This window comes from Acomys russatus, chromosome 29 (genome assembly GCF_903995435.1).
Source record: "Acomys russatus chromosome 29, mAcoRus1.1, whole genome shotgun sequence".
NCBI lineage: Eukaryota > Metazoa > Chordata > Mammalia > Rodentia > Muridae > Acomys > Acomys russatus.
This window is the reverse complement of record NC_067165.1, coordinates 46,746,480-46,773,763: the sequence shown is the minus strand read 5'-3', so window position 1 is coordinate 46,773,763 and position 27,284 is coordinate 46,746,480. Positions and strand designations below refer to the sequence as shown.

At 53.1% G+C, this 27,284-nt stretch overlaps 1 protein-coding gene across 1 annotated transcript in view; it reads left to right on the top strand.

The window, feature by feature from the left end:
- Positions 1-227: 227 nt before the first annotated feature.
- Positions 228-27,284, top strand: part of Prkcz (protein kinase C zeta) — a 110,402-nt gene continuing 83,345 nt past the window's right edge. Inside the window, exons 1-4 of the mRNA XM_051171158.1 lie at positions 228-388; positions 4,012-4,133; positions 5,251-5,340; positions 7,135-7,185. Coding sequence (XP_051027115.1) covers positions 318-388; positions 4,012-4,133; positions 5,251-5,340; positions 7,135-7,185 — 334 coding nt within the window. The 5' untranslated portion in view covers positions 228-317. The remainder of the gene's footprint in view (positions 389-4,011; positions 4,134-5,250; positions 5,341-7,134; positions 7,186-27,284) is intronic.

Here is a 27,284-nt window from a genome sequence, read left to right as displayed (position 1 = left end):
TGGGCCGAGCGAGGATTGGCCCAGGTGGCGGCCCCGGGGAGCCCTCATTGGCCACAGGTGCCTCCTGCCCCGTGGATTGGCCGTCTCGGCGGGCAGGTTCCGCCCCCACCCCGCCCGATGCACCCCACCCCCACCCCGCCCCGCGCAGCGCCCAAGTTCCGTGGAGTTGGCGCGGCCGGCGCCGTCGGTCCCGCGCTGCGCGCTCCCTTCCGCGTTCCGCCGTCCGCCCCGCCTGGCAACCCGGCCGTGCGCGGGGGCCGCTAGCCATGGCCCGTGCGCCCCGGACGCAGCGCTGACGGCGGCTGGCGGACCGCGCCATGCCCAGCAGGACGGACCCCAAGATGGACCGGAGCGGCGGACGCGTCCGTCTGAAGGCGCACTATGGCGGGTGAGCGCGCGGCGGCCGTCGGGGTGCTGCGCGCGAGGGAGGCGGGGAGGCGCCGGCGAGGCGCCCCGGTGGCTGCGGTGGCGCCCTTGAATGTGGCCCGAGGAAAGCCTCGAGGGCGGGGCGCGCTCCGCGTCGCTATCTCTTCTCCAGGTGCGCGCGGCAGGCCGGCGGTGTTGCGCTCCCAGCCGCGGTCTCAAGTCAGGGACATTAAGGACAAACTTGTACGGTCCAAAAGTTTTCATCCGATTGTGAAAACTTCTGGTGCATTAAAAAAAAAAAATCAAAACAGTTATTTAAACTGGCTTTGGTTTAAACGTAAGGAAAAATCTTTGAACCAGGTAAAGGCACGCGCAAGAATGCCTGCTGTTGTGGCAACATGAGGGCACATTTTCACGGCTTTTGTTTGGGGCACAGAACTCTATGGAGATCTCCAGGAAGAACATAGTCCTGCCGTTTATTTATGGACAGAGATGATGGACTCTTCCGTCACTTCCCTGGAGGTGGTTTTGGGGGCTGGCGTCGGCCCTGGGCCCTGATTCCACCTTGTTTTTCCGGGAAGGGGGAGGTATAGGGGCATTGGGCACTTGACAGTGGTCAGTTGGGTTGCCCCGGAGCATTGAGTGACGGGAGGGGAGTGGTTGTGTCTGATCCGCCCGGGCTCAGCTGGGTATTTTGCATCTCTGATTGTGTAGACAGAAGGTGGTGGGTGCCTAATGCTTTTGGCCGCTTCTTCCTTCGGTGGTGCTTCCTCCTGGAACCGACCTGGGTACTCCCGGGTCAAGGGTCAAGGGTCACTGCTCTTGGGAAGGAGGAAGGGAGTGGAGTGGAATGCTGGCCCTGTGGCTGAACAGCATTCTTGGGAGTTTTACAGAGTGGCCCGTCCCAGCCACAGAGACAAGTGGCTGTGGTCCTCCGGAGGTGGTTCAGGGGCGATGGTTTGCTTTCCAGCTTCAGGGACTCCCCGGCCCCACAGTTTGTTATGTAAATATTCGTGCCAGTTCCCTCTCACTATGGCCAACTTCTGGTGATCCTGGACTTGGAGGTGGGTCTTCTGGTAGAGCCAGAGAAAGAAGGTTTTCTGTCAGCCCCACCCAAAGATGTCAGGTCGGAAGCTGTGTCCTCAAGCTTGTGGATTCTGTAGTGACGGTCTCAGCTGCCGGGAACCCCGCCCCCGCCAGCCCCCTAAGCTCAGCCACTCCTGTTCAGTTGGCGCTTGCTAAAGCCTAGGGCCTCCGGGGGCGGGGTGGGGGTGGGGCGGGGAGATCCGCCCTTCCCTTAGGGCAGGTTCTGCCGGCACTCTGGGGTCACGGCTCACCTTGGACAGTTCCCCCAGTCCTGGACCTGCCGGTTACCCACCCTCCCTGCCTTTTGCCCCTGGGGAGCACTTTGGTTACCGGCAGTGTAATTCAACCTGTTGACTCCAGTTTCCTCAGCTGACAAAAGTGGAGCCCCCCCTTCCCCTTCCTCTCCCTGCCCCTCCTCTTTCCCTTCCTCCTCCCGCTCCTGTCCTTTTCCCTCTCTCCCTACACCTCCACTTCCCACTCCCTCTGTTTCCCCCCTGTGGAGGAGGCGTCTCCCCAGCCTAAAATCTGTCAACTGGGTGCCTCTCTAGAGCCTGAGTCCCCCCACCCCCTCTCCCCCACGTCTCCCGCACAAGGCAGTGCAGAAATGCAGAGACAGTCTCTCAGCTGTGAAAGCTGAGGGTTGGGGGATGTGCTGTCCAGGAAGGCAGTGTCCTGGGACCCTAGTACCAGACACTGCCCCGAGGGAGGAGATAGAGCCACAGCTAAGAGCCAAAGATGCAACCCTGTCCTTAGGACAGTGTTAAGCGATGGCCACTTGCTCTCCTGTTGTCCCAGAGTGCTGCCACCAATGTCAGGCAACACTGTGTTCGTGGGGGTGGGGGTGGGGGGTTTGGGTTACAGGTGAGCCTGATGTGCAGAGCTGAGGTGCCTGCTTTTCTGAAACTTCAGACATCACAGATGGTGGGTTCTTCCCTCCTGTTGAGGCTCTTGTCACCAACTTTCATGTTGGAGGACCTGCTGTGGCCCATCCAGGCCGTTCTCAACCTCTGTGAGGTGCTCTTGCTTAGAAACTGTCACCAAAGACCAGTTGACTCAGGTGAGACGTGGCCAGGGTGGTAGCTCAGCCCCACGTGACACCTCCTAAGGAGTCACAGGAACGGTCTACCTGTCCCCTGGGCGCTGAAGGGTGCCAGCGGGGTCGGCGGAGGATGGCTTCCAAGGGTTCAGAAAGAGGTTGGAAGGCTGGCCAATGCTGAGCATGCTGGGTAATGTCGGCACCATGCCAAGGTGAGCCCGGTGACAGATAGGTGTCTGGGGGTGACGGCTTGGTCTTTGGAGGCCTCACGTCGATCCTGTCTGAGCTTCCGTTTTGTTATCTGCCACGATTCGGCAGGGTCAGCTCCTGCGACAAGTGGGGGCCCTGGGCAAGCGCTCGCTAGCTGGTCTTGGTAGGAAGCCGGGACAGCGGGGGACATCTGTCCCTGGCCCTGCAGAGTTGTAGGGGGAGATCCTTGGGCCAGGAGGTCCCTGGAGGCCTGGCTGGTGTGTTGGGGGCTGGGCAGGGGCTGCGTCCTTGTTGCTCTGAGTTTTGTTAGTAGACAGAGTCTTTGTTTATGGACAGTTGTGTGACCCAGTTCAGACTGCCCCGTGGGGAGCCCGGGGCACCAGCAGCAAAGCCCTGGCCGGTGTTTCTGTTTCAGAGCTTTTCAGGTTTCCTCTCCTAAGCCGCCTTCTCCAGGGATGTCAGCTGATTTTCACCGCAGCTTCTCTGAGGGTGTGGTTCCTGCTCGGTTTCCATGGAAACTTGTTGCCTTGGCCCCCTTATAAGGGAAATAGGGGAGCAACACCCCCACTTCTCACTTTCCTCCTCCAGGTCATGTGCCTGAGCCATCTCCTGCTACAGAGGGTTCAATCCCATTTAGGAATGAAAAGATAAAAGGCAACGGCATCTTGAGGGTTGATTTCCCAAGAACTGTGCCTTTCAGAACTCTACACTGGGTAGAGGTGGGTCAGGTCCTACTAGGGTGCCCAAGAACTGCTTGATTAATTAATTTTCCATTTCTCTGGGTAACATGCTGGGTTTCCATCACCAAGGTTTTGGAAAAAGGCTTGACACTGACCTGAATGAAGCCAGTGGATTTGCGTCTGCATCCTGGGCTTTCCTTCGGTGCCCAGTAGGGACGGTTGCTTGGCCTCCACTGTGGGGTGCCTTCTGTCACTTCAACTTGGTTCTCTGTGGAGTCATGGGGTCGTTTTTAAAACTGGCCAGTGGTTCTGTTTTGTGTTGGGGACCATCATTGTTTTTGGCGGTGGGGGGAGATTTTAATTTATTTCTTTTTTAGGGCGGGCATGTTTCGAGACAGGGTTTCTCTGTGTAGCCCTGGCTGTCCTGGACTCTCTTTGTGGATCAGGCTGGCCTTGAACTCACAGAGATCCGCCTACCTCTGTGTTCTGAGCGCTGGGATTAAAAGGCGTGCGCCACCACCGCCCAGCCCAGTTTTCATTTCGTTTACCTAATCAGTTACTTGGCTAACTAAACAGGGTTTGGTCAGATTCAGATTTCATCCTAGTGACAGATTCCTTGTCCTTTTGTCCCAGGGACATCCTGATTACCAGCGTGGATGCCATGACAACGTTCAAGGACCTCTGTGAGGAAGTACGAGACATGTGTGGCCTGCACCAGCAGCACCCACTCACCCTCAAGTGGGTGGACAGTGAAGGTAGCCTCTGTCCTGGGACGGTCAGCCCGAGCTCCCCTGGGCTTTGGCTTGGCAGTCTCCTCCACAAGTGTTAGAACCAACAGTGCCTCCGTAGGGGTAGCTGCAGATGGTCAAATAGGAGCAGGGCAGACAGGGCAGCACTAAACCTAGGCACAGGGGTGTCCCTGCTGAATAGCGAACCAGCCTTGTGCATCTTGTGGCTCCCACTCGCACGGCCCTGTCCCCTTCCCTCACTTCCCTGTGTCCTGGAGTTTTCTGGCAGCTGCTTTAGCTTCCTGTTTTCCTAGAAGAACCAGAAGGCTAAGTATAGCCCCAAGGCGTCCGTTCCCTGCCCTTTGATTTCTCTATCCTTTTTGTTTTGTTTTGTTTTTTGTTTTTCAAGGCAGGGTCTCTCTGTAGCCCTGGCTGTCCTGGGCTCGCTTTGTAGACCAGGCTGGCCTCGAACTCACAGCGATCCGCCTGCCTCTGCCTCCCGAGTGCTGGGATTAAAGGCGTGCGCCACCCCCCCCCCCCCCCCCCCCCCCCGGCTTTCTCTCTCTCCTTCTTGCTCATCTATCTTACATCCTTTTCTCTGTTCTTCTCTCTCTCTTTCTCTCCTCCTCTCTCCTCTACCCCCTTTCTGCCACCACCTCTCTTGCTCTCTCTGTGTCTCTCTCTCTATCCTTGTCTCTTGTCTCTTCCTTCTGTCTTTCTTTCCCACATTCAGACCCGTAGAAAACTGAGACCAGATGGAGATGGTCAGGAGAGATTCCAGTTGCGCATCTGACCACCGCTGTCCGTCAGAGACACTGTGGAGTAGGCAGAGCACACGGCCTCTCTCACCTGGGCCACCCAGGAGGAGGTTCCCTGTCTCATTTGCTGCCTAGCAGGCTCTTAGAGCCCCCAAGGCTGAGTGAACGCGGCCTCCTTCTGCGATTGATAGCTCTTATGTGGGACCTGAGGGTCGCATGAGGGAGAATCAGCCCCTCGGTTTGGGTGGCTGCTCCATGCTGGCCAGGAACAGCGAGACTTTGCCTGCCCATACTTCTGTCTGACCCGCTGAGTGAGCATGGTGTTGAGGAGCTCAGACCTCTTTGCCTTCACAGCCTCACTGGTGCCTCTTGCCTCCACCCCCTAGGTGACCCTTGTACTGTGTCCTCACAGATGGAGCTGGAGGAAGCCTTCCGCCTGGCCTGTCAGGGCAGGGATGAAGTGATCATCATCCACGGTAGGTGAGACGTCTGCGCCAGGCTCCTCATCTGTCCACTCGGCCTGTTGCGTGTGGCTCACACATCCCGATCCCAGTCCACTGAGGGAAGCCAAGCAGGGCAGGAACCTGGAGGCAAGAGCTGAGACAGAGACGCACACCCAGGTCCCACCCACAGTGGCCTGGGCCTTCCCACATCACTCATTAATCTAGAAAATGTCCCACGGACTTGACTAAGGGTCAGTTGGAGGAGGCGTTTTTCTCAGCTGAAGAAAGCAATCACAGCCGAAGGGTCTTTGCTCAGTTCTGAGGATCTTTGTCTGACAACCTGGGACTGGGAAGACACATGGAGCCTCCTAGCAATCTAAAATCGTGTGTGTGTGTGTGTGTGTGTGTGTGTGTGTGTGTGTTTGAGACAGGGTCTCTCTGTGTAGCCTTGGCTGCCCTAGACTCAATTTGTAGACCAGGCTGGCCTCGAACTCACAGTGATCCACTTGCCTCTGCCTCCCGAGTGCTGGGATTAAAGGCGTGCGCCACTATCTTATGTGCTCTAGAAAGTAGGTTGATTGAGCTTAAGAGATGGCTCAGTGGGTAAGAACACTTGCTGTTCTTGCAGAGTACCTGGGTTCTGTTCTGAGAAGGCACAGGTTGGTTAACAACTGTCTGTAATTAGTTCCAGGGGTGTCCAGTGCATCTCCTGACCTCCCACACGCTCCCACACGTGTGTGCAGGCTCCCACACGTGTGTGCAGGCTCCCACATGCGCATGGTGCACATACACTGACTCAGAGACACAACACATACACACTAAAAATAAATTTTTAGAGGCAAATTGACTTAATTAGAAATGTATTACTGCATTTATTTATTTACTGTGTGTATGCATGTGTGGGTGTACGTGCGCCATGATCCATGTGTGGAGATCAGAGCACAACTTTTGTTCGTTGGTTCTTTTCTTCACTGTGTGGGTCTCAGGGATCAGACTCAGGTCACCCGGCTCCATGTGGCAGGTGCCTTTACACACTGACCCACCAGGCGCGCACAAAACCTAAGTTCCAGAGAAACTGGGGTACAGTTAGAGAAGGCTAGCCTGGACCGCGCTCCCCCTCCCCGCTCCGTCCCCCTCCCCACACCGTCTCCCCCCACCCCCCACCCCACCCCCCGCTCCGATCCCCCTTCCAAAGGATTCACCTGCCTCTGCCTCCCAAGTGCTGGGATTACAGGAATGCCCACCACGCCCGGCTCCAGCCTAGACTGTTTAATAAGACCTTGTTTCAAAATAAAAAGTAAAAAGGGCAGCTCAGTGGAAGAGAGGCTGCCGAGCACTCTCAAGACCCCAGGTTTAATTCTTAGTGCTGCCTTTTAAAATTAGATTTTCAAGGTAATTGCTGTCCTTTCTTGCTCCTGAGTTGCTTTACAGCAAGAACTGCTGGTTTTCCTTTGATAGCTCCACTTTTCAAAAGCCTTTCCCTGGAGCCTAACAAGCTGGGCTCGACACAGAGATTCTCTGGAGCTTTTGGGCCTGTGCCGAGCAGTATCTTCCAAAAATGGGTCCTCAGCTGGGCGGTGGCACATGCGAGGCAGGCCAGTCTCTGTGAGTTCGAGGCCAGCCAGGTCTACAAAGCGAGTTCCGGGACAGACAGGAATGTTACACAGAGAAACCGCATCTCAAAGGAAAAAGAGGAGGAGGAGGAGGAGTGGGTCCTCACGGGACTGTGGGGAGCAATCTGACCCGAGTCGCGGCAGGACTCTCTTCGAGGCACAGCGTGATGGCACACTGGTCTCTAACTTCATCGTTGTCTATTTCTCTGTCCAGTTTTCCCAAGCATTCCAGAAGAACCCGGCATGCCTTGTCCTGGAGAAGACAGTGAGTGTTCGATTTTTTACAAAAATATTTTATTTATTTTACTTTAAGTATATGGGTGTTTTGCCTGTGTGTGTGTCTGCACACTGTGGTGTCTGCACAGGCCAGAAGAGGGCATCAGAGCCCCCTGAAACCAGAAGTGTAGTTGTCCACTGCCATGTGGGTACTGGGGATCATATCCAAGTTCTCTGCAAGAGCGGCCAGCACTCTTAACCCCTGAGCCATCTCTCCAGCCTGAGTGTTCCAGTGTTGCTTTTAACACGTGCCGTGTGCTACAGGTAGCACTGCTGTCCGTTACGCCAGGGCAGTGGCTGGGTGCCTTGTGTGAGGCAGGGCCTTGGGAGCCAGAGTCGTTTATCCTGGTGGGGGGGGTGGGGGGTGGGGTGGGGGTGGGGCGTGGGGTGTGGGGTGGAGTGTGGGGGTGTGGGTGTGGGGGTGTGTGGGGGGGTGGGGGGATGGGGTGTGGGGGGGGTGGGGGTTGTCATCTAACTTCAGGATGGCCAGCACTGTAACCTGAGAGCTCCCATCATTTCCATGGGTGTGATGTGGCTGACTGGTGCTTTGTGGGCAGTGGGGGAGGTGAAGGTAGGAGCTGTGGTCGCCTCGGTCGTGAGGTGTCAGAGTAGAAGCCCGACCAAGTGTCCTGATTTGTCCCAGGAAGACAATGCCCAGGCTGGAACAGCTGGCACTGCACCAATGCATCTGCGCCACTGTGTCTGCCCCAGAGCGACCACCCAGGCCTGGCCTTCTTGCTCTTGCTCTCTTCTTCACTTCCGTTTGCATCTGTTGGTAGGAGATGAGGAAAGCGGGTCCCACGGGTGGCAGGTTCCGAGGATAGCTTGGTCGTTGCCTCTGATTCTGTCGTTGAGGCCATCTTTAGGTGTCAGGGCACGGCAAGGCTCCTGAGGGTGACATCTTTTGGCTTACCTGGTTGGCAAAGGGGAAGTGCCACAACCCAGCGTGGTTAGAGGCCTTATATTGTGGGGAACTGACCTATTGGGTAGGAAGACCAAGAGAGAAAGAATATCCTTAAGGTGTGTATGTGCGTGTGTGGGGTGTCGTATAAAGAGGCTGTTGGTGGACTGAGTGGTATGGACCCTGACACTCCCTCTGGGGTGCTCATGTCCCGTGGGGGGACAGGATCTGGATGTCTTTATGACTATGTGTAAAATAAGGCAGGGTTAGCCAAGACTGCTCAGTTCTTGCCTGAAGACCCGAGTGTAATCCCTGGAACCCACGTAGTTGTTGTTTGTTTGCTGTTTTATTTTGTTTGTTTGTTCGTTTGTTTGTTTGAGACAGGGTTGCTCTGTGTAGCCTTGACTTTCCTGGACTCTCTTTGTAGACCAGGCTGGCCCCGAACTCACCGAGACCTGCCTCTGCCTCCCTGAGTGCTGGGATTACAGGCGTGCACCACTGCACCCGGCTTCCTGGAACCCATGTGAAATCAGGAGACAGCCAGCTCTGCAGAGTTATCCTCTGACGTCTAAACACACACTGTGGTACACATGCTCACACGTGAATAATAAAACTTCAGCCTGGCCTACAAAGGGAGTCCAGGACAGCCGCTGCTAACACAGAGAGACCCTGTCTCGAAAAACAAAACAAAACAAAAACCAAAGGGGGAAAAAAAAGAATAATAATAATACAACTTTAAAAATTAAAAAAAAGAAGAAAATAAAGTTGTTCAGGAGGGAAGATGAGGTTATACTGTCTATCTGGCTCCTTGACTTTCACACCGCTGTGATCACAGGGCAAGGGGGTGGGTGGCTCAGAGTGTTTGTGCTCTGTCTCAGCACTGTCCCAGGGATGCAGGCCTTGTTGGCTTGTCTGTGCGTGGATGCTGAGGGGCTAAGGGGCGACAAGGTGGTCTCGGTAGGCATAAGGAGAACATAGAAGGGCTTGACCCAGTCACATGAGCGGGCCCTCGACGTGGTTGCTGGGATGGCACAGTCTCCGATGGCAGCTTTTGTCAGAGCACGCTGTAGAACCTTTGCTGGGGGTAGAAGGTCATGAACTGAGTACCACAGATCAGCAGATGATTAACAGGCCAGCATCTCGCTCACGGATCACCCTGCCCTGGCTGGCTGGCGCTCTGCAGTATGTGGAACGGTAGGATCCTGGCGTGGGGTCTCCCAGGCTTTGCGTGTGGGCACTCCATTACAAGTCCCACCGGATCCTTGTACCAGTCTTTGGCTCAGGAAACCCCAGTCTGGTTGCCCAGCAAAGCCGCATACAGGGACGTTCATGTTTGTGGTTTTGCTGAGGGCTGGTGAGGAGGGTCAGGCAGGTGGGATGTGGATGACACGGGTGAACAGCCTTGAGTTTCACTAGGACGATGTAAGATGGACAGGTGGACACATGGATAGACTATAGCCAGAGGTGGTTACAGTCTTGAAAACTTTGCAGGACCTGGCTGCCATGGAACGGGGAGCGTCTGAGAGTGCCACATAGTGCTGGCCAGTGTGTGGGATCTCAGCAGATCACTCTCAGCCCCCTGAGCTGCTAACTCTTTCCATTCTAAGGTGCTTGGTTAGAGTTTACCACTCGTGCCCATAGCTTGGTAGTCCCTGGCCTGCTGTCTGGTCTGTGGGTCCGTCTGTTCTGGACATTTCGTATAAAGAGGCTCACATGGCTGCCTCGCTTCTTCCTGTCAGTGTCATGTTAGGTTCCTCTGTGTTATAACATGTTAGCCTTCCATTCCTTTTCTGTTTGGGGTTTCTCTGAGTAGCCCTGGCTGCCCTGGAACTCTGTAAGAACAGGCTGGCCTTGTCAAATACAGAGACCCACCTGCCTCTGCTTCCTGGGGTAAAAGGTGTATGCTGCCACTTCCAGGTTCCTTTTGTTTTTTTGTTTTTTAAGTTTTTAAGTTTTTGTCAGAATACACATAATTAAGGTTTTGTTTTTGTTTTGAGGCAGGGTTTCTATGTACAGCTCTGGCTGTCCTGGTACTCTGCTCTGTAAACCAGGCTGGCCTCAGACTCACAGTTGATCCACCTGCCTCTGCCTCTCAAGTGCTGGGATTGTAGGTGTGCGCCACCATGCCTGGCTAAGGTTTTGTTTTTTATTATGTATACAGTATTCTGGCTGCATGTGTACCTGCACATCAGAAGAGGGCACCAGATCTCATTATAGATGGTTGTGAGCCACCATGTGGTTGCTGGGAATTGAACTCAGGACCTTTGGAAGAGCAGCCAGTGCTCTTAACCTCTGAGCCATCTCTTCAGCCCCCATAATTAAATTTTTAACCACCTTTCCCCTCCTCTTCTTGAGATGGGGATCTCAGGGTTACCCAGACTCCCTTGAACTCTTGGGATTCAAGCATGGCTCCTGTCCCAGCGTCTGAAATAGCTAAGACTGCAGCATCTTCTGCCTGCCTTTGTTTGAACTGTACTGTTTGGTTTGTTTGTTTGGTTTTTTGAGACAGGGTTTCTCTGTGTAGCCCTGGCTGTCCTGGACTCACTTTGTAGACCAGGCTGGCCTCGAACTCACAGCGATCCGCCTGCCTCTGCCTCCCAAGTTCGGGCATTAAAGGTGTGCGCCACCATGCCCAGCCCTGCTTTTAATGCTTTGTTTTTATTTATGTGCATTGGTGTTTTGCATGTTTTGTTTCTGTGGGAAGGGCTCAGACTGTCTAGAACTGGAGCTACAGACAGTCGTGAGCTGCCATGTGGGTGCTGAGACTTGAGCCCGGCTTCTCTGGAAGAAAGCTAGGGTCTTAACTGTTGAGCCTTCTCTGCGCCCCATGACTTGTGCTGTGTTTGTTGGTGAGTGTTAGGAGCTGTCTGTACAGTCTGGATCTTCACCTCTGGTAGGTGATGATTTACAAACATTTTCTTGTCCTCTGTGTTGCCCTTTTTGTTGAAAGACCCTTTAGACTTTCAGAGTTTTAAAGTTTTCCTCGAAGTTGGTTAATTCCATCTTTTGTTGCCTTTGGTGTCACATCTGAAGAATTGCTGCCGGGTGTCACGATGCGATGTCTTCGCTTGAATTTCTGTGTGCAGTTTTTGTGGGTTCTGTTCAACTTGGGTCATGGATCTGTGTTAGGTTGGCCTTGCATTTCTCTTGTTTGTTTGTCTGTTTTTTCAAGTCAGGGTTTCTTTGTGTGACCTTGTGTGGCTGTGGCTGTCCTGGAACTTGCTTTTTAGAGAGGCTGGCCTTGAACTCAGAGATCTGCCTGCCCCTGCCCCTGCCCCTGCCTCCCGAGTGCTAGGATTAAAGGTGTGCACCACCATGCCTGGTTTAGCTCTTGTGTTTCACGTCTTGTAAGAGTTTTAACTTTTTCCTGTACAATTTGTTGAAAAGATTCTCCTTTCCCTGGTGAAAGCCTTGGCACCCTTGTTAACCGTTTTTCATGTATATGCAAGGATTTGATTTCTGTTTGTCATGGTTTGTATATGAAATGCTTGAGGATATGGTCCATAGCTGGTAGCGCTGTGTGGGGAAGTTTTGAAAGCTTTGGACACTTTGGACAATGAACATCAAAGGTTTAAGTGGGGCTGGGAGAGTTCTAGCTCACCATGTTCGAGTGTGAGCTCTCTGCTCCCTGGTTCTAGCTCACCATGTTCCAGTGTGAGCGCTCTGCTCCCTGGTTCTAGCTCACCATGTTCCAGTGTGAGCGCTCTGCTCCCTGGTTCTAGCTCACCAGGTTCCAGTGTGAGCGCTCTGCTCCCTGGTTCTAGCTCACCAGGTTCCAGTGTGAGCGCTCTGCTCCCTGGTTCTAGCTCACCAGGTTCCAGTGTGAGCTCTCTGTTCCCTGGTTCTAGCTCACCAGGTTCCAGTGTGAGCGCTCTGCTCCCTGGTTCTAGCTCACCAGGTTCCAGTGTGAGCGCTCTGCTCCCTGGTTCTAGCTCACCAGGTTCCAGTGTGAGCGCTCTGCTCCCTGGTTCTAGCTCACCAGGTTCCAGCGGGTTGTTCACCGAGATGTGAGCGCATTGTCACATACTCCTACCACCACACGGTGCGCTGAGGTGAAACCTCATCATCCTTAGGCGGCTTCTTATCAGGACGGTGAAGACCATATTATCTCATTGGTCTGAGCATGAAGTGATTCGTACGGTTTCTGTGATTTTGCATTAAGGTTTTTGTTCTGTGTTTCGTTCTTGAGACAGAGTCTCATGTAGCCTAGGCTGGCCTCAAACTTGCTATGCAGCTGAGGATGACCTTGAACCCTGATCCTTCTGCCTCAGGGATTACAGGTTTGTGCCTAGATCTGATGTAAGTTTTAAAGGCAAGAAGTGTGGGGTGCTGAGTATATAGCTTGGTGGTAGACTGTTTCTCTGGGATGTGTAAAGTCACCACACACACACACACACACACACACACACACACACACACACACACACACACTCACTCACTCACGCGGTGAGTCCCCAGGCTCTCTGCTTTGTCAGAATTGTTTTGAATTCTGGGAACCTTAATATTCCATTTTCCATTTTTGGATTTTAGAATGAGATTTTTCTGTTTCTGTAAAATTTTAAAATTATATGGGTTGTTTGTTTGTTTGTTTTTCTGTGCTGGGGAACAAACCTAGGTCCCAAAAAATTCCAGGCATATACCCTGGCACAGAGCTTTACCCTCAGTTCCAGGGCTAACATCTTAGCAATGTTGCTAAGTCTCCTGGTTCATGAACTGAAAGGTTTCCATTTATTTATGTGCTTTTTAATTTCCTTTAGCAGTGCTTTTCAGTTTTCCTTTCACAGCGTTGGTTTGGGTGGTTGGTTGGTGCATGGTACTGGGAGTTGAACCCAGGGCCTTCCACAGCATGTTTGGCCCACCGAGTAGTTGTCATACCGGCCTTTTTCCTTCTTGCTTGACTCTTAAGCCGTTTCCCCCCTTCCTTTTGATGCTATTACAATGGGGCTGTTCTTTCATTGTACAGGAAGGCAGTGGTTTTTTTGTTTTTTTTTTTTAAGTCGCAGGAAAACTTTATTCAGAGTGAGGTGATAGCGGGTAGGTGAGTGAAGGTGCCTGTCTTCCTAGTTCCACTCAAGCCAGTTACCTGGGAAGAGGGAGCCTCAATTGAGAAAATGCCTCCATCAGATTGGCCTGCGGTCCAGTCTGATGTGAGAGGGCCCTTGCCTACTGTGGGCGGTGCCATCCCTGGGCAGATGGTCCTGGGTTGTCTGAGGAAGCCAGTGATTGGCAGTCCTCTGTGGTTCCTGCCTCAGTTTCCCTAGCTTAGAGGCTGAGGCCTGTACAGGGAAATAAACCCTTTCCCTCCCAAGCCGCTTTGGTCACGGCAACAGAAAGCAAACTAAGACCGTACCCAGGTGCCAAGACAAGCCATTTTTTTTTTGGTGCGCTCACCTTATAGCTTGTGACTTCACTGAACTTTTCATTAGTTGTCACAACTTCTGTGGCAGTTCAGGTGACATCGTCTGAACACTGCAGCGTGGGAGCCCCGAGTCTGTCTCTGCCGGGACCTTGTATACGGTGCTCTGTCTGCATGTACACCTGCAGGCCAGAAGAGGGCACCAGATCTCAGGTTGTGAGCCACCATGTGGTTGACGGGAGTTGAACTCAGGACCTCTGGAAGAACAGCCGGTGCTCTTAACCTCTGAGCCATCTCTCCAGCTCCGGTGGTTGACTGTTTTTATCATGAAAGATGCTGGGGTTTGCCAGTGGGTTGTTCTGTACCAATTGAGATGATCATGCAGTTTTTAAAAAGTCCTGTTAATGTGTCTAGTACCCTGACTAGTTTTTTTTTATTTCTATCTCCCTGGGGGTGTGGGGGCATGAGTGCGGTGCCTGTGGGGACCAGAAGACTGCAGCGCATCCCCTGGAGCTGGAGCTAGAGGAAGCTGCTGGCCACCTGATGTGAATGTGCATGCTGGGAACCAGACTTGGGTCCTCTGGGAGAGCAGAAAGTTTTTAACCACTGAGCTCTCACTCTCTGGCCCCGAACTAATCAGTTTTCTACTCTGAATTTTCCTCGAATTTCCGTGAATAGGTTCCACTTGTTTTGCTAATGTTTTATTGCTTGTTTGTTGTTGTTTTCTCTTTTTAATGGTTGCTGATGCGGGTCATGAGACCCAGGGCCCACCTGGGTAATATAAGAGCACAGGCTTCTGACTCGGCCACATCTACAGATTAGGTCATGCCAGCACGTTTTAAGGAAAGGATGTGGGCACACATCACTAGCAGCGTTTGCCACTTTGCGGGCTCTTCTTTCTTCCACCCTTTCAACCCCCAACACTAGATATGAGAGGAAAAAAGAGAGAGAGGAAAGGAAAGAGATCCCTGAATGAAGCCAGGGGTCATTAGATGACTTCCTGCTGATTAGGGGCTTCGAGCACCTTGGGGCAAGTTAGGTCTCCACTGTCTTGTTGTTTCTTCTTTGCACAGGACTACTTAACAGACTCCAGCGGGCTGGCATTATGGCGCACCCTTTATCCCAGCAGTTGGGATTAGATCACAGGTGGATCTCTGAGTTTGAGGCCAGCCTGGTCTACAAAGCGAATCCAGGATAGCTAAGGCTGTTACACAGAGAAACCCTGCTTGAAAAACCTAAAAAAGTAAAAAATAAACCATACGCACACACACCGTTGACCAACAATCTACCTACTGAGGCTCTAACATTTCTATGTTTTTTGAAAAGTCCCCAGAATTCCCAACATCACACTATCTGCAGCTGGCAAACCCATGCCCGAGGCAAATCACAGTCAGCTGCTGCGAAGTGGCCCCCACACCCCCACCTGGGACTAAAACAAAAATGTTCTTATAATACTGCTGTTTTCTAAAGAAACAGACATTCCAAGATTGTCACTGCTCCTCACTGTTCAAACGTCCTCAGCTGGTGGCTGCACTGAGGTCCGTTTTTCCTCTGTTCCTTGTAGATTGGTGGGTCTGGTCTGACCTCTTCCTCCATCCCAATTTGTGGGTGCACCAACACTGTTGTGCTGGAGGCTCTGTGTGACTGGGGTGATTGGGGGGGGGCACCAGGTGGGGATTGGTCCGGTTCATGCAGGTCAGGAAAGACTCACAGCTCTGTCTCTTGTGTCACCAGTTCATGGGCCTGTTCGTTTCTTTACACCCACTGTCCTCCCAACCTGTCGAGCTGCTGTGCCTGCCGCTCCGCTTGTTCCTGTTTAAGACTTTGTGCTTCCTGGGGGTAGTCAGAACAGTGGCCCCGAAGCCGACCTGGACAGAGGAGGCCTTGGCAGGGGTGCGGTCACCAAAGGAGCTGAGGTGGCTATCTGTTCAGAGAACAGTCCGAAGCACGTTGGGACATGACGTGTGTAACCTGAAGGTGCGGAGAACAAGCTGAGGGAGCCTCTCAGTAGGCCCGAGGCCTGGTCTTCAAAAGGCTCGGATTCTGTCCCTAGGACTGGAGAGAGAGAGAGAGAAAATGGAGTGTAATGCTCATGTGGCTACTGTCTTGTTGGCCACTCTATCTGCAGCATGACTTTGGCCACATAGTGCAAGTGTGTGGTGCCTCTGGTTCCCCATTTGTAAGTGGGGACAAGGAAGCTGATGACATTTAGAAAGGTCCGTGCCTGTAATCCCAGCACTTGGGAGGTAGAGGGCGAAAGGGTCAGAAGAAGCTCCATGTTGCCTTTGACCACACAACGAGTCAGGCCTGACAGGTCCCCGTGAGACCCTGTCTCAGAAAAACAGAGCAGCCGTAAACACAAAGAAAGGGGGTCACCGGAGCATGTTCCAGGGGGGCCAACTCTGTCACAGTTTGCCGTGGTCAAGTACAAATGGGAGTTCCTACCAAGTACTACCAAGTTTCTGCATGGTGTGTGTCTCCCTTGTCCTGGAGGTTGGAAGGAAGCGAGCCAGGCTCAGGGTGGGTGGCAGCGTGCAGTACCAGGTTGCTTTACAGGGAGATGGAGGTAGACTTTGGTGAACTGTCCGTAAGCCCGCACTGCAAAATCTTTCCCAGCTCCCTGACACTCGCCAGTACTTTTAGGTAGGCCTATTGTTTTTGTTAAAAGTCTACTTTCATTCAGACTCAAGTTACTTGCCACAAATTGGGAAAGCTACTTTTGCACCTAAAATAGGCTTGTGACAAAATTAGCAACCAGCCAGTTCAGCCTGCATTTTTCTGGAGTTGTTGCAAAACTGGATATTTTGGGCTGGACCAGAGAAGAGAAATTGGCCAGACAGCGTTTGTGATATGGCGCTAGTTTTTTACATGTTGGACACGTTTTTCTTGTCCATCACGGATGTCATGGTTCTGTCATTGTATGATCTGGTCAAGGGCTTTCAAACTTTAAATATGTTGGGCTCTGTGGGCCGTGCTCTCTCTGTCTTAACCAAAAGTTCCTACCACTGTATTGTACCTTGTGGGTAACCCCATAAAACTTTCACATACACTGAAATTTGTATCTCAGATGTGTTCATGTTTTTCAAAATATTATTATTTTATCTTACTTAACCAGTTAAAAATGTAAGATTTTTTTTTTTGCAGGCTTTGTACATACTAAGCAAGCGTTCTATCCCACAACTGAACTATACCCACAGCCCTTGATTTATTTTTTTATTTTTTTTGAGACAAGGTCTCACCTTGTAGCTTAGGCTGGCCTTTAGTGTGCAATACTTCTGCCTCTGTTCTGGAGTGCTGGGATTAAAAGCGTGGGCCACCAGCCTTAGCTTGTCAACTGCTAGAATTACAGATCTGCCACCGCCACAGCCGCCGTCAGCTCAGAGGTCATTTCTATCTTGCTTGGCTGGAGGACTAGCTGATAGAACAGGGGCCTTCCAAATGCCACGTTTACAAATTTCACATTTTCTGAAGTGCCTTGTGCATAGCTGGTCAGCCCCGCAAAGAAGGAGCCCTTGTCCTGGGAGAAATGTCTGCCCTCTGTTTGGTGCTTGACTGAGGAGCTGTGGGTGGTTTTGAACCCAGAGCTTAGGCAAACAGACACAGACCCTGAGTTGATGTATTGTGATGCAGGTGTGGCTTGGCCAACACTGACAGGTGGACTTGGTACAGCTCCTGGGGTGGACTCCACACCAAGCACCAATGTGGGGAGGCTGTTCATCGTGGGCTCCCGTTCCCCTGCCCAGATGGCGGTATGTTAGGTCCTACACTGGGTGACAGACCTTGGCCTGCATGTGTGGTGCCAGGCCAGTGAGAGCTGCTCCGTTCTCTGGGGACTTTCTTCCTCCTGTTTCTACTTTGCTATTACCCACTTCCACTCTCCGTGTGGCGAGATCTGTGCAGTGGACGCACTTACAGCATGCAAAGGCTGTTTGGCCCCAACAGAATGGGCCATCATCCTCTGTCCTGTTCACAGTCTCTTGTGATTTTGGGGCTATTGTGTGGAGCCCAGTGAATACACAGACCATTGCCTGGAGTTGCTGCACCCAGGATCCCAGCCCGGGGAAGGGGGCAGGGTGGAGGGGGGGGGAGGGCATGGGAAGGACCCCAGCCACCTGGGGTGTTTGCCAGATGTGGCATTTTAAAGACTGCTAAGTATGAGCCCTCCTTGGCTGGGCCCTGACTGGCCCTCAGCCTGTCCAGCAGGCTCAGTACAGAGACGCTTGTTTTCGTGTGACGTCAGCTCCTCCGTATCCATGCCGTGTTTTAGTTTGTGCCTCAGCTGCCGGCTGTAGCTTCCCAGGGGAGCCCGGGTACCACCCGGGCCTGGAGACATGAGGAGGCAGAGATGTGAGAGGCCGGGAGCAGGACGGCCAACCTTCTGGTAGATGTCCGCTCCTCCAGCGGTAGCCCACCCTGCCTATTGTCGGTCTGGAGACCCACCCCGCCTATTGTCGGTCCAGAGGAGGCCAGGGGGACGGCAGCCTCGGCTCCTTAAAGGGACGGAAGATGCCTCCTTGCACGCCCACCTTCGGTAGAGCATAAAGAAATCCGTGCTGAGGAGGCAGCAGAGAAAGCCGGTGAGTAACGCTCGACTCTCCCTGTGGATTTTCCCACCAGGCCTTAGGTGGTGGCACCATTGCAGGCCTCATGAATGCGGTGGCTGGGGCCGCAGAGCTTCGGGTCTCATCTTGGCTCTGTCACAGCCTGCGTGCTGCACAGACGTTCCACATGGACTCGGCTTAGGGCAGGGATGCTGCTGCTGCTGCTGCTGCGGCATCCCACGGTGATGTCCCGGGGAAGCACACTGAGGGGCTGTTGTTTTCCCCGGTGACAGATTTCCACCCCCCACCCCCCGAAAAACAAGCCATAGCAAAGTACCCGAGCTGCCTCAGCTGTGAGGGAAGGAGATGTGCACCCATGGTGCATGCTGGAGGCCTGGGGTGGGGAGCTGCTGCAGAGGCTGGTGAGGCTTTTCCTCACTTAGCCCAGCCCTGGGGAGCCACGACTGGGCTCTTACGGGTCGTGCATCTGTGTGTGGTGGTTGGAACAAACGTGCATGTCTGCCACTGTCTTTCCACTCTGCATTGCTGGGAGTGGATGGATCAGTGGGGCCACAATGAGGTCTGGGCTCCCGCCCGGCACGCAAACAGCCAGCACCTGTTTCCATAAACAAGGGCATCTCTGGCCTGTAGTCTTACAGGGGCCGAGCCTGCCCTGCCTCTCTGAGCCGCGGCTTTGCACCGGCGACAGCCTCGTGTTGGCGTCTGGGTGACACGAAAGGCACTGACGTGCACGGCTTTTACTCCACCAGGGCCCTCGGACGTCGGCAGGCAGCGCGGCCTTGGCGCCCGGTTTTCTGTCCTGAGATGGTTGGAGGTAGATTGAGATGGGTCTGAGGGTTGCTACAGGATTGAGGGTGAGGGGGGCGCATGGGGAAGGGGGGTAATGCTTTTCTGACGACCATTTTGAAAAAAATTTAAAAATAAACAACAACAACAACAACAAAAAAACCCAAAACAACAGGCAGCTTCCCCTACCAAGCTGGCGGGAGCCTTGGGGCTGGAGAACCAGGTTGCCCAAAGGCAGTTCTCCTTCCTTCGCAAGGTGCAGGTGCTGGCTAAGGCACCCCCGCCGCCACCCAGGGGTGCATAGTGTGCCCTTCCTCCAGGCGTGGATTGCTCCTTGCGGCCAGAATGAGGCTCTAGGGTGGGCTTGTTTGTTTTGGGTCCTGGGGTTATAAAAAGCTGCTCATGGACAAGTTCGAGAGAAGACCAGCTAGCAGGGGTGTTTGCTTGCATGAGTGCCTGCGAGGGAGGAGAAACAAGCTGTGTCATAGTTTCTCTGAGATGTATATAGGTGCCGTGGCCTCTTTCTGATGGTGAAGGCTGCTGGCTTGCAGTGCATAGCTAACTTGAACCCTCAGACAGTGGACACGCAGCCAGGATCTCCAGAACAGCACCGGGGTCTTGAGATCTTCCTGGTGGGTTTTGGCCCAGTGCTTCTTTGTAATTTCACAGAACCGTGGTCAGGGGCCAACTTCCGGCAGCCAGGAGGCCCTCCCCGCAAAGCCGCTCCTAAGAGATGCTGGCAGTGCGTGGAATGGGTCACGGCTGCATGTTACCTGTTCTTGTGTCTTGGCCAACTCTGCATAGAGACAACCTTCTTGTCTACGCTGAATCAGCTTCCAGTGGGCGCCTTCTCTGGTGTCTTTGTAAAGTTCAGAGGCACCAGTAGTTACGTAAGGAGTTAGCTGTGAGCTCTGTTCTTGCCTCCCAGACTTTGCTCCTGAGCCTCAGGCTGCTGCCTTGCAGCACTTTGCTGGGCTGTCTGTCTTTCCCAGAGTGCCCATGGGTTTCCCGGAGCCCCTGTCAGTTCACGAGAGGAGCTTCAGGTAGGTTCCCCAGGGGCTCCAGGCCTCCAGCCAGAGTGCAGGAGCCACTGGTGTTGGCCGTGGGGCCAATGAATGTTGTTAGACATTTTCCTGTGTCGCATTGTTTGGTCTGGTCACCACAGTGGAGCCAAAGTCTGACCATCAGGAGAGCTGTCTAGTGGTATCGGGCACATAGAGTGACTGTTGTTGCCTTTGCTGACCTGGATGTGTTGTGAGGGTGTACTGAGGAAGGGCCATCCTGGGTGAGGGGAACATCTCTGAGTGGACTGTTTTTGTTGTGTGGTGATACCTGAGGAACCCAGAATACTTCACTTTTGAACTTGACCCTTGGTCCTCGTAAGCGCTGATGCTTCTGGTGTCATCTTGTTCACTCGCTGCCTCTTGCTGTCTCGTGCCACAGGGCCTTTGCTTATACTCTCTCCTCCCTTCCCGGCAGGGTAAATGGTACCATGGCTACAGTCACCCCAAATTCACTCACTAGGCAGGCCAGGCACCCCAGGGAGTCCAGCTCTCAGCTGAGGGGTCAGCAATGGGCAGGCTCAGCGTGTGTTGCTTTAAGAAGGCTCAGAAAAGCCGTGTCTAAAGTCAGCTGTCTTGGTCCGCCACTTTCCAGTCCAGATCCAGAGACAGCCTGGCATCCCCCTGCCCCAGCATGTTTGGACACCATGGTTTATTTTTAGGACCATCCTAAGTATGTGGAGTAGGGCACCTCATTATGACGAGCTGCTTCCCTGTTTCTGTCTCGAGGCTTCTGTGAGAACCTGCCAGATTCTACCCGTCTCCAGGTGGCCCGGGAGCAGGTGCCCATTTGAACAAAGAGACAGGTGTGTGGCAGAGCGAGGCAGTCTCCAGTGTGACAGGAGACCGTTTCTGTTGGCACACTGTGCCAAGAGGCTGCCTCAGTTTCCATTTAGTTGGTTCTTGGGTTTTTGGTTTTGTTGTTTTTAATGTGGGCGTTTGAGTGTGACTGATCTGTGTGTGTGTGTGTGTGTGTGTGTGTGTGTGTGTGTGTGTGTGTGTGTGATGTGTCTGTGGGGACCAGAATCAATATCAGATGTCTTCACCTTGCCTTTTGCAAGAATGTCTCTTGCCTAGGACTCGTCAGTGTGTCTAGGGTAGCTGGCCAGAGATCTCTGGGGACCTGCCTACCTCTGTCTGGAGCATGGACTCGCTCAAACCTGGATTTGTATGTGGGCCTCATGCTCTCATGGCGAGAACTTTACTGACTGAGTCATCTCCTTTTAAATGTCTCTTTTGTTGGAGATTCTGAAAAGTCTGGGTTACAATAAGATGGAGCCACTGAATGCTGGCAAGCAACGAAGAATCTGAGCAAGGACGAGCTGCCAGTGCCCACCGCTGGCTGTCCTGGGCACAGGCCCTGGACCACCGCCTCAACTTGCTCCGCAGTAAAATCAGAGTGTTCAAAGTGTGACTTGAGGCCATGCTGGGCGGAGGCCCGTGTCTTGTCCTGGTGGCAAAGCTGCTTTGCTGGACGATCATTTATAAATGCAGCGTTATACGTTACTCTTGTTTTGTCTTATGACAGGATCTCACTGTGTAGGCCTGGACGGTCCCCTCAATATGTAGACCAGGCTGGCCTCACCTCTAACCTTGACTCACTTCTGCCTCCTGAGTGCCACCGTGCCTGGCTCTAACTAAACGTTTGTTTCTATTTTGCTGAGTGCCTGGAAAGGGACAGGGCTTCCTTTCTCTCGGCCTAGCCTCAACCTCAACCCTTATTCTTCTTGGGGTAATTTCTATCATGTCAGTTTCTTGGAGCCATTTATTTCTAAGACTCTGTGTAACACATTTGTGCAGCTGCTTATATAGACTTTTTAATCTAACTTGGTTCTCAATTCACCTCTCTCCGTAGGCCTGTTGGTTCAGCTCTTCCTGTCTCTGCCCTCCCAGTATGGTTGGGTCTTTACTGTTTGCCACTTATAGGTTAGTTTGTTTTTATATATGTATGTAAATGTTTGCCTGCAGACATGTATGTACCCATGTGGATGTGTGCCCAAGGAGGTTCAAAAGAGGCCATTGGCTCTCTTGAAATTACATCTAAAGACAGTTGTCAGTGACTGTGTAGGTGCTGGAAATGAAACCCAGTTCTGCAAGAGCAGCGGGCGCTCTGCCTGCATGTACACCTGCACACTGGAAGAGGTCATCAGATCACATTATAGATGGCTGTAAGCCACCATGTGGTTGCTGGGAATTGAACTCAGGACCTTTGGAAGAGCAGACGGCGCTCTTAACCTCTGAGGCATCTCTCCAGCCCAGCGGGTGCTCTTAACTGTTAGCCATCTCTGTAGCTTCTCCACTTAATGTTTAACCGCTGCACATCATTAACCATACGGTTAGTTTCCCATTTTTATGTGAAAGTTTGGTTTTCCTTGGAGCATTCCTGATTTGCGGAGGAGGGGTCTCAGAGTTCTGTCTTGTTTTTATTGGTTTGGGCAGGGTCTCACGTGTCCCAGGCTGCACTCAAACTGGGTATGCAGTCAAGGGTGGCCTTGAACTTGGATCCACCAACTGATTGTATCTCTACCTTCTCTCAGTTTTAAAAGTTTCTTCAATGTATTATTATTGTGTATGTGTGTGCGAGAGAAAATTACATGACGTGGGGGCGGGCAAGTGTGCTGTGGCACATTTGGGAGACATCTTTTTGGAACAAGGGCTTCCTATTGTTTCACGTGGGTTGTGGGAATCGAACTCTGGTCACCTGCCCTGTGCAGTGACCCACTGAGCCTCCTCACCAGGCGGCGCTCAGCACTTTTGGGAAGCCTTGTCTCCCCAGCTGTGGGAGTTTCCCTCGGTGCCCCCAACTCTTGGCACCGCCATTCCCTATGTGCAGCTCTCAGGACCTCTGAGCCCAACCCAGAAATGCTGGCACCTCCTCTGCTGGCTCTGTCAGTCCAGCCACATCTGCTCTTCCTTTCTTGATATAACTTATGGTTGAGATACATTTTAGAGAGAGAGAGAGAGAGAGAGAGAGAGAGAGAGAGAGAGAGAGATGCATTTGAGAGACCCAGGAAAGAGAATGTGGGGGGCAAAGTGTTAAATTCTTAAAAGTGCCCTTGCCGGAGCAGCACCTGTGGCATGAGTTCACCTAGGTACAACAACGTATGTCTGGCTTCTAGGGCAACAGAGTAGCTAAGTATCTGGGAAAGTGTGTGTGCTTGCGAGTGTGTGTGTGTGTTATGTACTTGTCTTTTGTGTGTTCTCAAGTTTCTTGGAAATGTCCCTTGCTGTGGGACTTTTAGGTCTCTTCTGCTAGGAACTTTGAGGCTGACACACATGCTGTTTGGATGTGGGGAGCTTCACAGTTGGGTTTTCTTGCATGACCAACTAACTTTCTGCTGTCTCTTTTTGGTGGGTCCCATTGGTTAGGCCTCCTGGTTGGTCCTACAGTCTTTCCTGTCTTCAATCTCTGTGGTTCCTCCACCCACCCACCCAGGTGTCACCAGATCTTTTTATCCAAACCATCCCTTAAATCCTTAAATGTCATCCCATCCCTTCTTCAGGTATTTTGTAGAATGAATATTTTTTTTTTCAACAGAAGAATATATTTATATATCTCCCAGGCTGCCCTGGTACTTGCTATGTAGGCCAGGCTGGCCTCAAACTTCTAACAGTCCTCTTGCCTCAGCCCCCTAAGTGCTGGGATTGTAAATGTTTGCCCCCATTCCTAGCCCCTCTTACCTTCAGACTCTCAAGAGATCTTTGCTTTTAAAAAATGCCCATCTCTTGCGCTAGAGGTAGAGTTGAGTTGGTAAAGGGCTTGGTTAGCCTGGGGGTGTCCTGTGTTCAGTCCATAAGACAGAGTGTCAGGACACACGTCTGTGTCAGCCGTGTCAGGGAGCTGGAAGAACAAGACCCCGCGCTGAAGTCACTCGTGGCTCTTCTTGGTAGGGACGGCTCCTCAGGTGGCCCGTGTTTCTGATATTTTGAGAATCTCTTGGGTGCTCTGGTACTTTCTCACCAAGACTCCCCAGGGCTTGGGAAGGAAGACTTTGGAGACTCAGGGCCTCTTGCCACCTTGTCATCCTCTCAGGCTGCCCAGCATTCACACAGCCCAGTCCTGCTGATATCTCTCCACCAAGAAGTGACCCTCCCTGGCCCTCGCATGCCTAGGAGAAGGATGTTGGCACATCCCACACACAAAGTGCCTACACAAATGATGCTGCGTCTTCTGTGTGAGAATCGTGATTTGCTGGGCCTCTCTCCTGTCAGAGCGTCATTGTAGAGTCAGTTAGAGTCTTCTCTTGCCCTGAGTGACTTGCCCTTGGGCTTTGGAGCTCCCTCGAGTCTGCCCTGGTGGATGGTGAGAGGGCCAGGAGGTCGTGCATCCTTGGCGGGATGTGGAGGTTTTAATGAGGATGGCCCCCCATAAGCTCATGTATTTGAATGCTTGGTTCCCAGGTGGTGGGGTTGTTTGGGAAAATTAGTATGTATGTCACTGGAAGCACTTTAAGGTTTTTCAAAGACTCGCTCCATCCCCTTCCTCGTGTGTGTGTGTGTGTGTGTGTGTGTGTGTGTGTGTGTGTGTGTGTGTGTGCGCGCGCGCACGCGCGTGCGCGCTCTCAGGTGTTCCACAATGGTATTGCTGCCACTTGTCCCATCTGTCCTGGGTGCCTTTTTCCTCCTGAAGGCTTTGTGTCTGGGAAAGGCCTGGCTCTGGCCTTCATGTGTGTCCAGGTGTGCGCAGAGGGTCTCCAGGCCTCCTGAGTTCTTCAAAACAGACTTGATAAAAGCTCAGCCTTGGAGCTACTATTTGACTCTCTGCCTTAAGCCAACAGAGGAGAAAAAACGACTTTGAGCAGGAACCATAATTAATCATTTTGTGAACATAAGATACTTGAGTGTTCATACCTCGTAAGTGTTCAACACAGACTCTCTGGGAAAGACAGGGGGAGTCAGGAGTTGTGTTTGTGGCCTGACTCCCTGATTTACACATTTCTGCCAGGCAGACCTCAGGTGTGCACACAAGAGACTCACACAGTAGGCCACCTATGGATTTTATTGGAAGAAGACGTCAGGGAGGTGACTGGGCTCCTGTGGCTCATGACTTGAGGATCCGTGCCTGTAGCACTCAGCGTTGTGCCTGCGCCTGTTGCAGCTCTCAGGGTTGTACCTGTGCCTGTCGCGGCTCTCAGCGTTGTACCTGTGCCTGTCGCAGCTCTCAGGGTTGTGCCTGCACCTGTCGCAGCTCTCAGGGTTGTGCCTGCGCCTGTCACAGCTCTCAGCGTTGTACCTGCGCCTGTCGCAGCTCTCAGGGTTGTGCCTGCACCTGTCGCAGCTCTCAGCGTTGTACCTGCGCCTGTCGCAGCTCTCAGGGTTGTGCCTGCGCCTGTCGCAGCTCTCAGGGTTGTGCCTGCGCCTGTCGCAGCTCTCAGGGTTGTGCCTGCGCCTGTCGCAGCTCTCAGGGTTGTGCCTGCGCCTGTCGCGGCTCTCGGCGTTGTACCTGTGCCTGTCGCAGCTCTCAGGGTTGTGCCTGTGCCTGTCGCAGTTCTCAGGGTTGTGCCTGCGCCTGTCGCAGCTCTCAGGGTTGTGCCTGCGCCTGTCGCAGTTCTCAGTGTTGTACCTGCACCTGTCGCAGCTCTCAGGGTTGTGCCTGCACCTGTCGCAGCTCTCAGGGTTGTGCCTGCGCCTGTCACAGCTCTCAGGGTTGTGCCTGCGCCTGTCGCAGTTCTCAGTGTTGTACCTGCACCTGTCGCAGCTCTCAGCATTGTGCCTGCACCTGTCGCAGCTCTCAGGGTTGTACCTGCGCCTGTCTCAGCTCTCAGGGTTGTGCCTGCGCCTGTCGCAGCTCTCAGGGTTGTGCCTGCGCCTGTCGCAGCTCTCAGGGTTGTACCTGCGCCTGTCTCAGCTCTCAGGGTTGTGCCTGCGCCTGTCGCAGCTCTTGTCGCAGCTCTTAGCGTTGTATCTGTTGGTTGGCTCCTCACCTTCACGTACATAAGTAGGTGGGTGGGAGGGAGCTCTGGGTACAGCCGGCTGGGAGATGGTGCCCACCTCAGGTGGCTCTTTTGTTCTTTTCCTCTTTGGCATAGTCGGTTTGAAGAGGAAGCTGCTTTCCCACTGCCCCTGCTACCGAAGTCAGTTTTAAATTCCTCAGGACCAGTTTTCCATGATGTACTCTCTCCTGTGTCACTGGCCAAAAAAAACCCCAAAAAAACAAAACCCAAAAAACTCTCTAGTCCTTGACTACATTTTAGACCCTTTTGATTTTACAGCAAGTTCTCAACTACTAATTAGCCTGCCCTGTCCCATTGTGAGACACCTGTCCTGTCCCAATGTGAGTCTCCTGTCCTGCCCCATTGCGAGACACCTGTCCTGTCCCATTGTGAGCTCCCTGCCCTGTCCCATTGCGAGACACCTGTCCTGTCCCAATGTGAGCCCCCTGTCCTGCCCCATTGCAAGACACCTGTCCTGTCCCATTGTGAGCCCCCTGCCCTGTCCCATTGCGAGACACCTGTCCTGTCCCAATGTGAGTCCCTGTCCTGCCCCATTGCGCGACACCTGTCCTGTCCCATTGCGAGACACCTGTCCTGTCCCATTGTGAGCCCCCTGTCCTGCCCCATTGTGAGCCCCCTGTCCTGTCGCATTGTGAGACACCTGTCCTGTTCCATTGTGAGACACCTGTCCTGCCCCATTGTGAGCCCCTGTCCTGCCCCATTGTGAGACACCCCTGTCCCATTGTGAGCCCCCTGTCCTGCCCCATTGCGAGACACCTGTCCTGTCCCAATGTGAGCCCCCTGCCCTGCCCCATTGCGAGACACCTGTCCTGTCCCATTGCGAGACACCTGTCCTGTCCCATTGTGAGCCCCTGTCCTGCCCCATTGTGAGCCCCCTGTCTTGTCGCATTGTGAGACACCTATCCTGCCCCATTGTGAGCCCCCTGTCCTGTCCCATTGTGAGACACCTGTCCTGTCCCACTGTGAGACACCTGTCCTGTCTCAATGTGAGACACCTGTCCTGTCCATTGTGAGACACCTGTCCTGTCCATTGTGAGACACCTGTCCTGTCCATTGTGAGACACCTGTCCTGTCCATTGTGAGACACCTGTCCTGTCCCACTGTGAGACACCTGTCCTGTCTCAATGTGAGACACCTGTCCTGTCCATTGTGAGACACCTGTCCTGTCCATTGTGAGACACCTGTCCTGTCCATTGTGAGACACCTGTCCTGTCCATTGTGAGACACCTGTCCTGTCCCATTGTGAGACACCTGTCCTGTCCATTGTGAGACACCTGTCCTGTCCATTGTGAGACACCCCTGTCCCATTGTGAGACACCTGTCCTGTCCCATTGTGAGACACCTGTCGTGTCCCATTGCGAGACACCTGTCCTGTCCCATTGTGAGACACCTGTTGTGTCCCATTGTGAGACACCTGTCCTGTCCCATTGTGAGACACCTGTCCTGTCCCATTGTGAGCCCCCTGTCC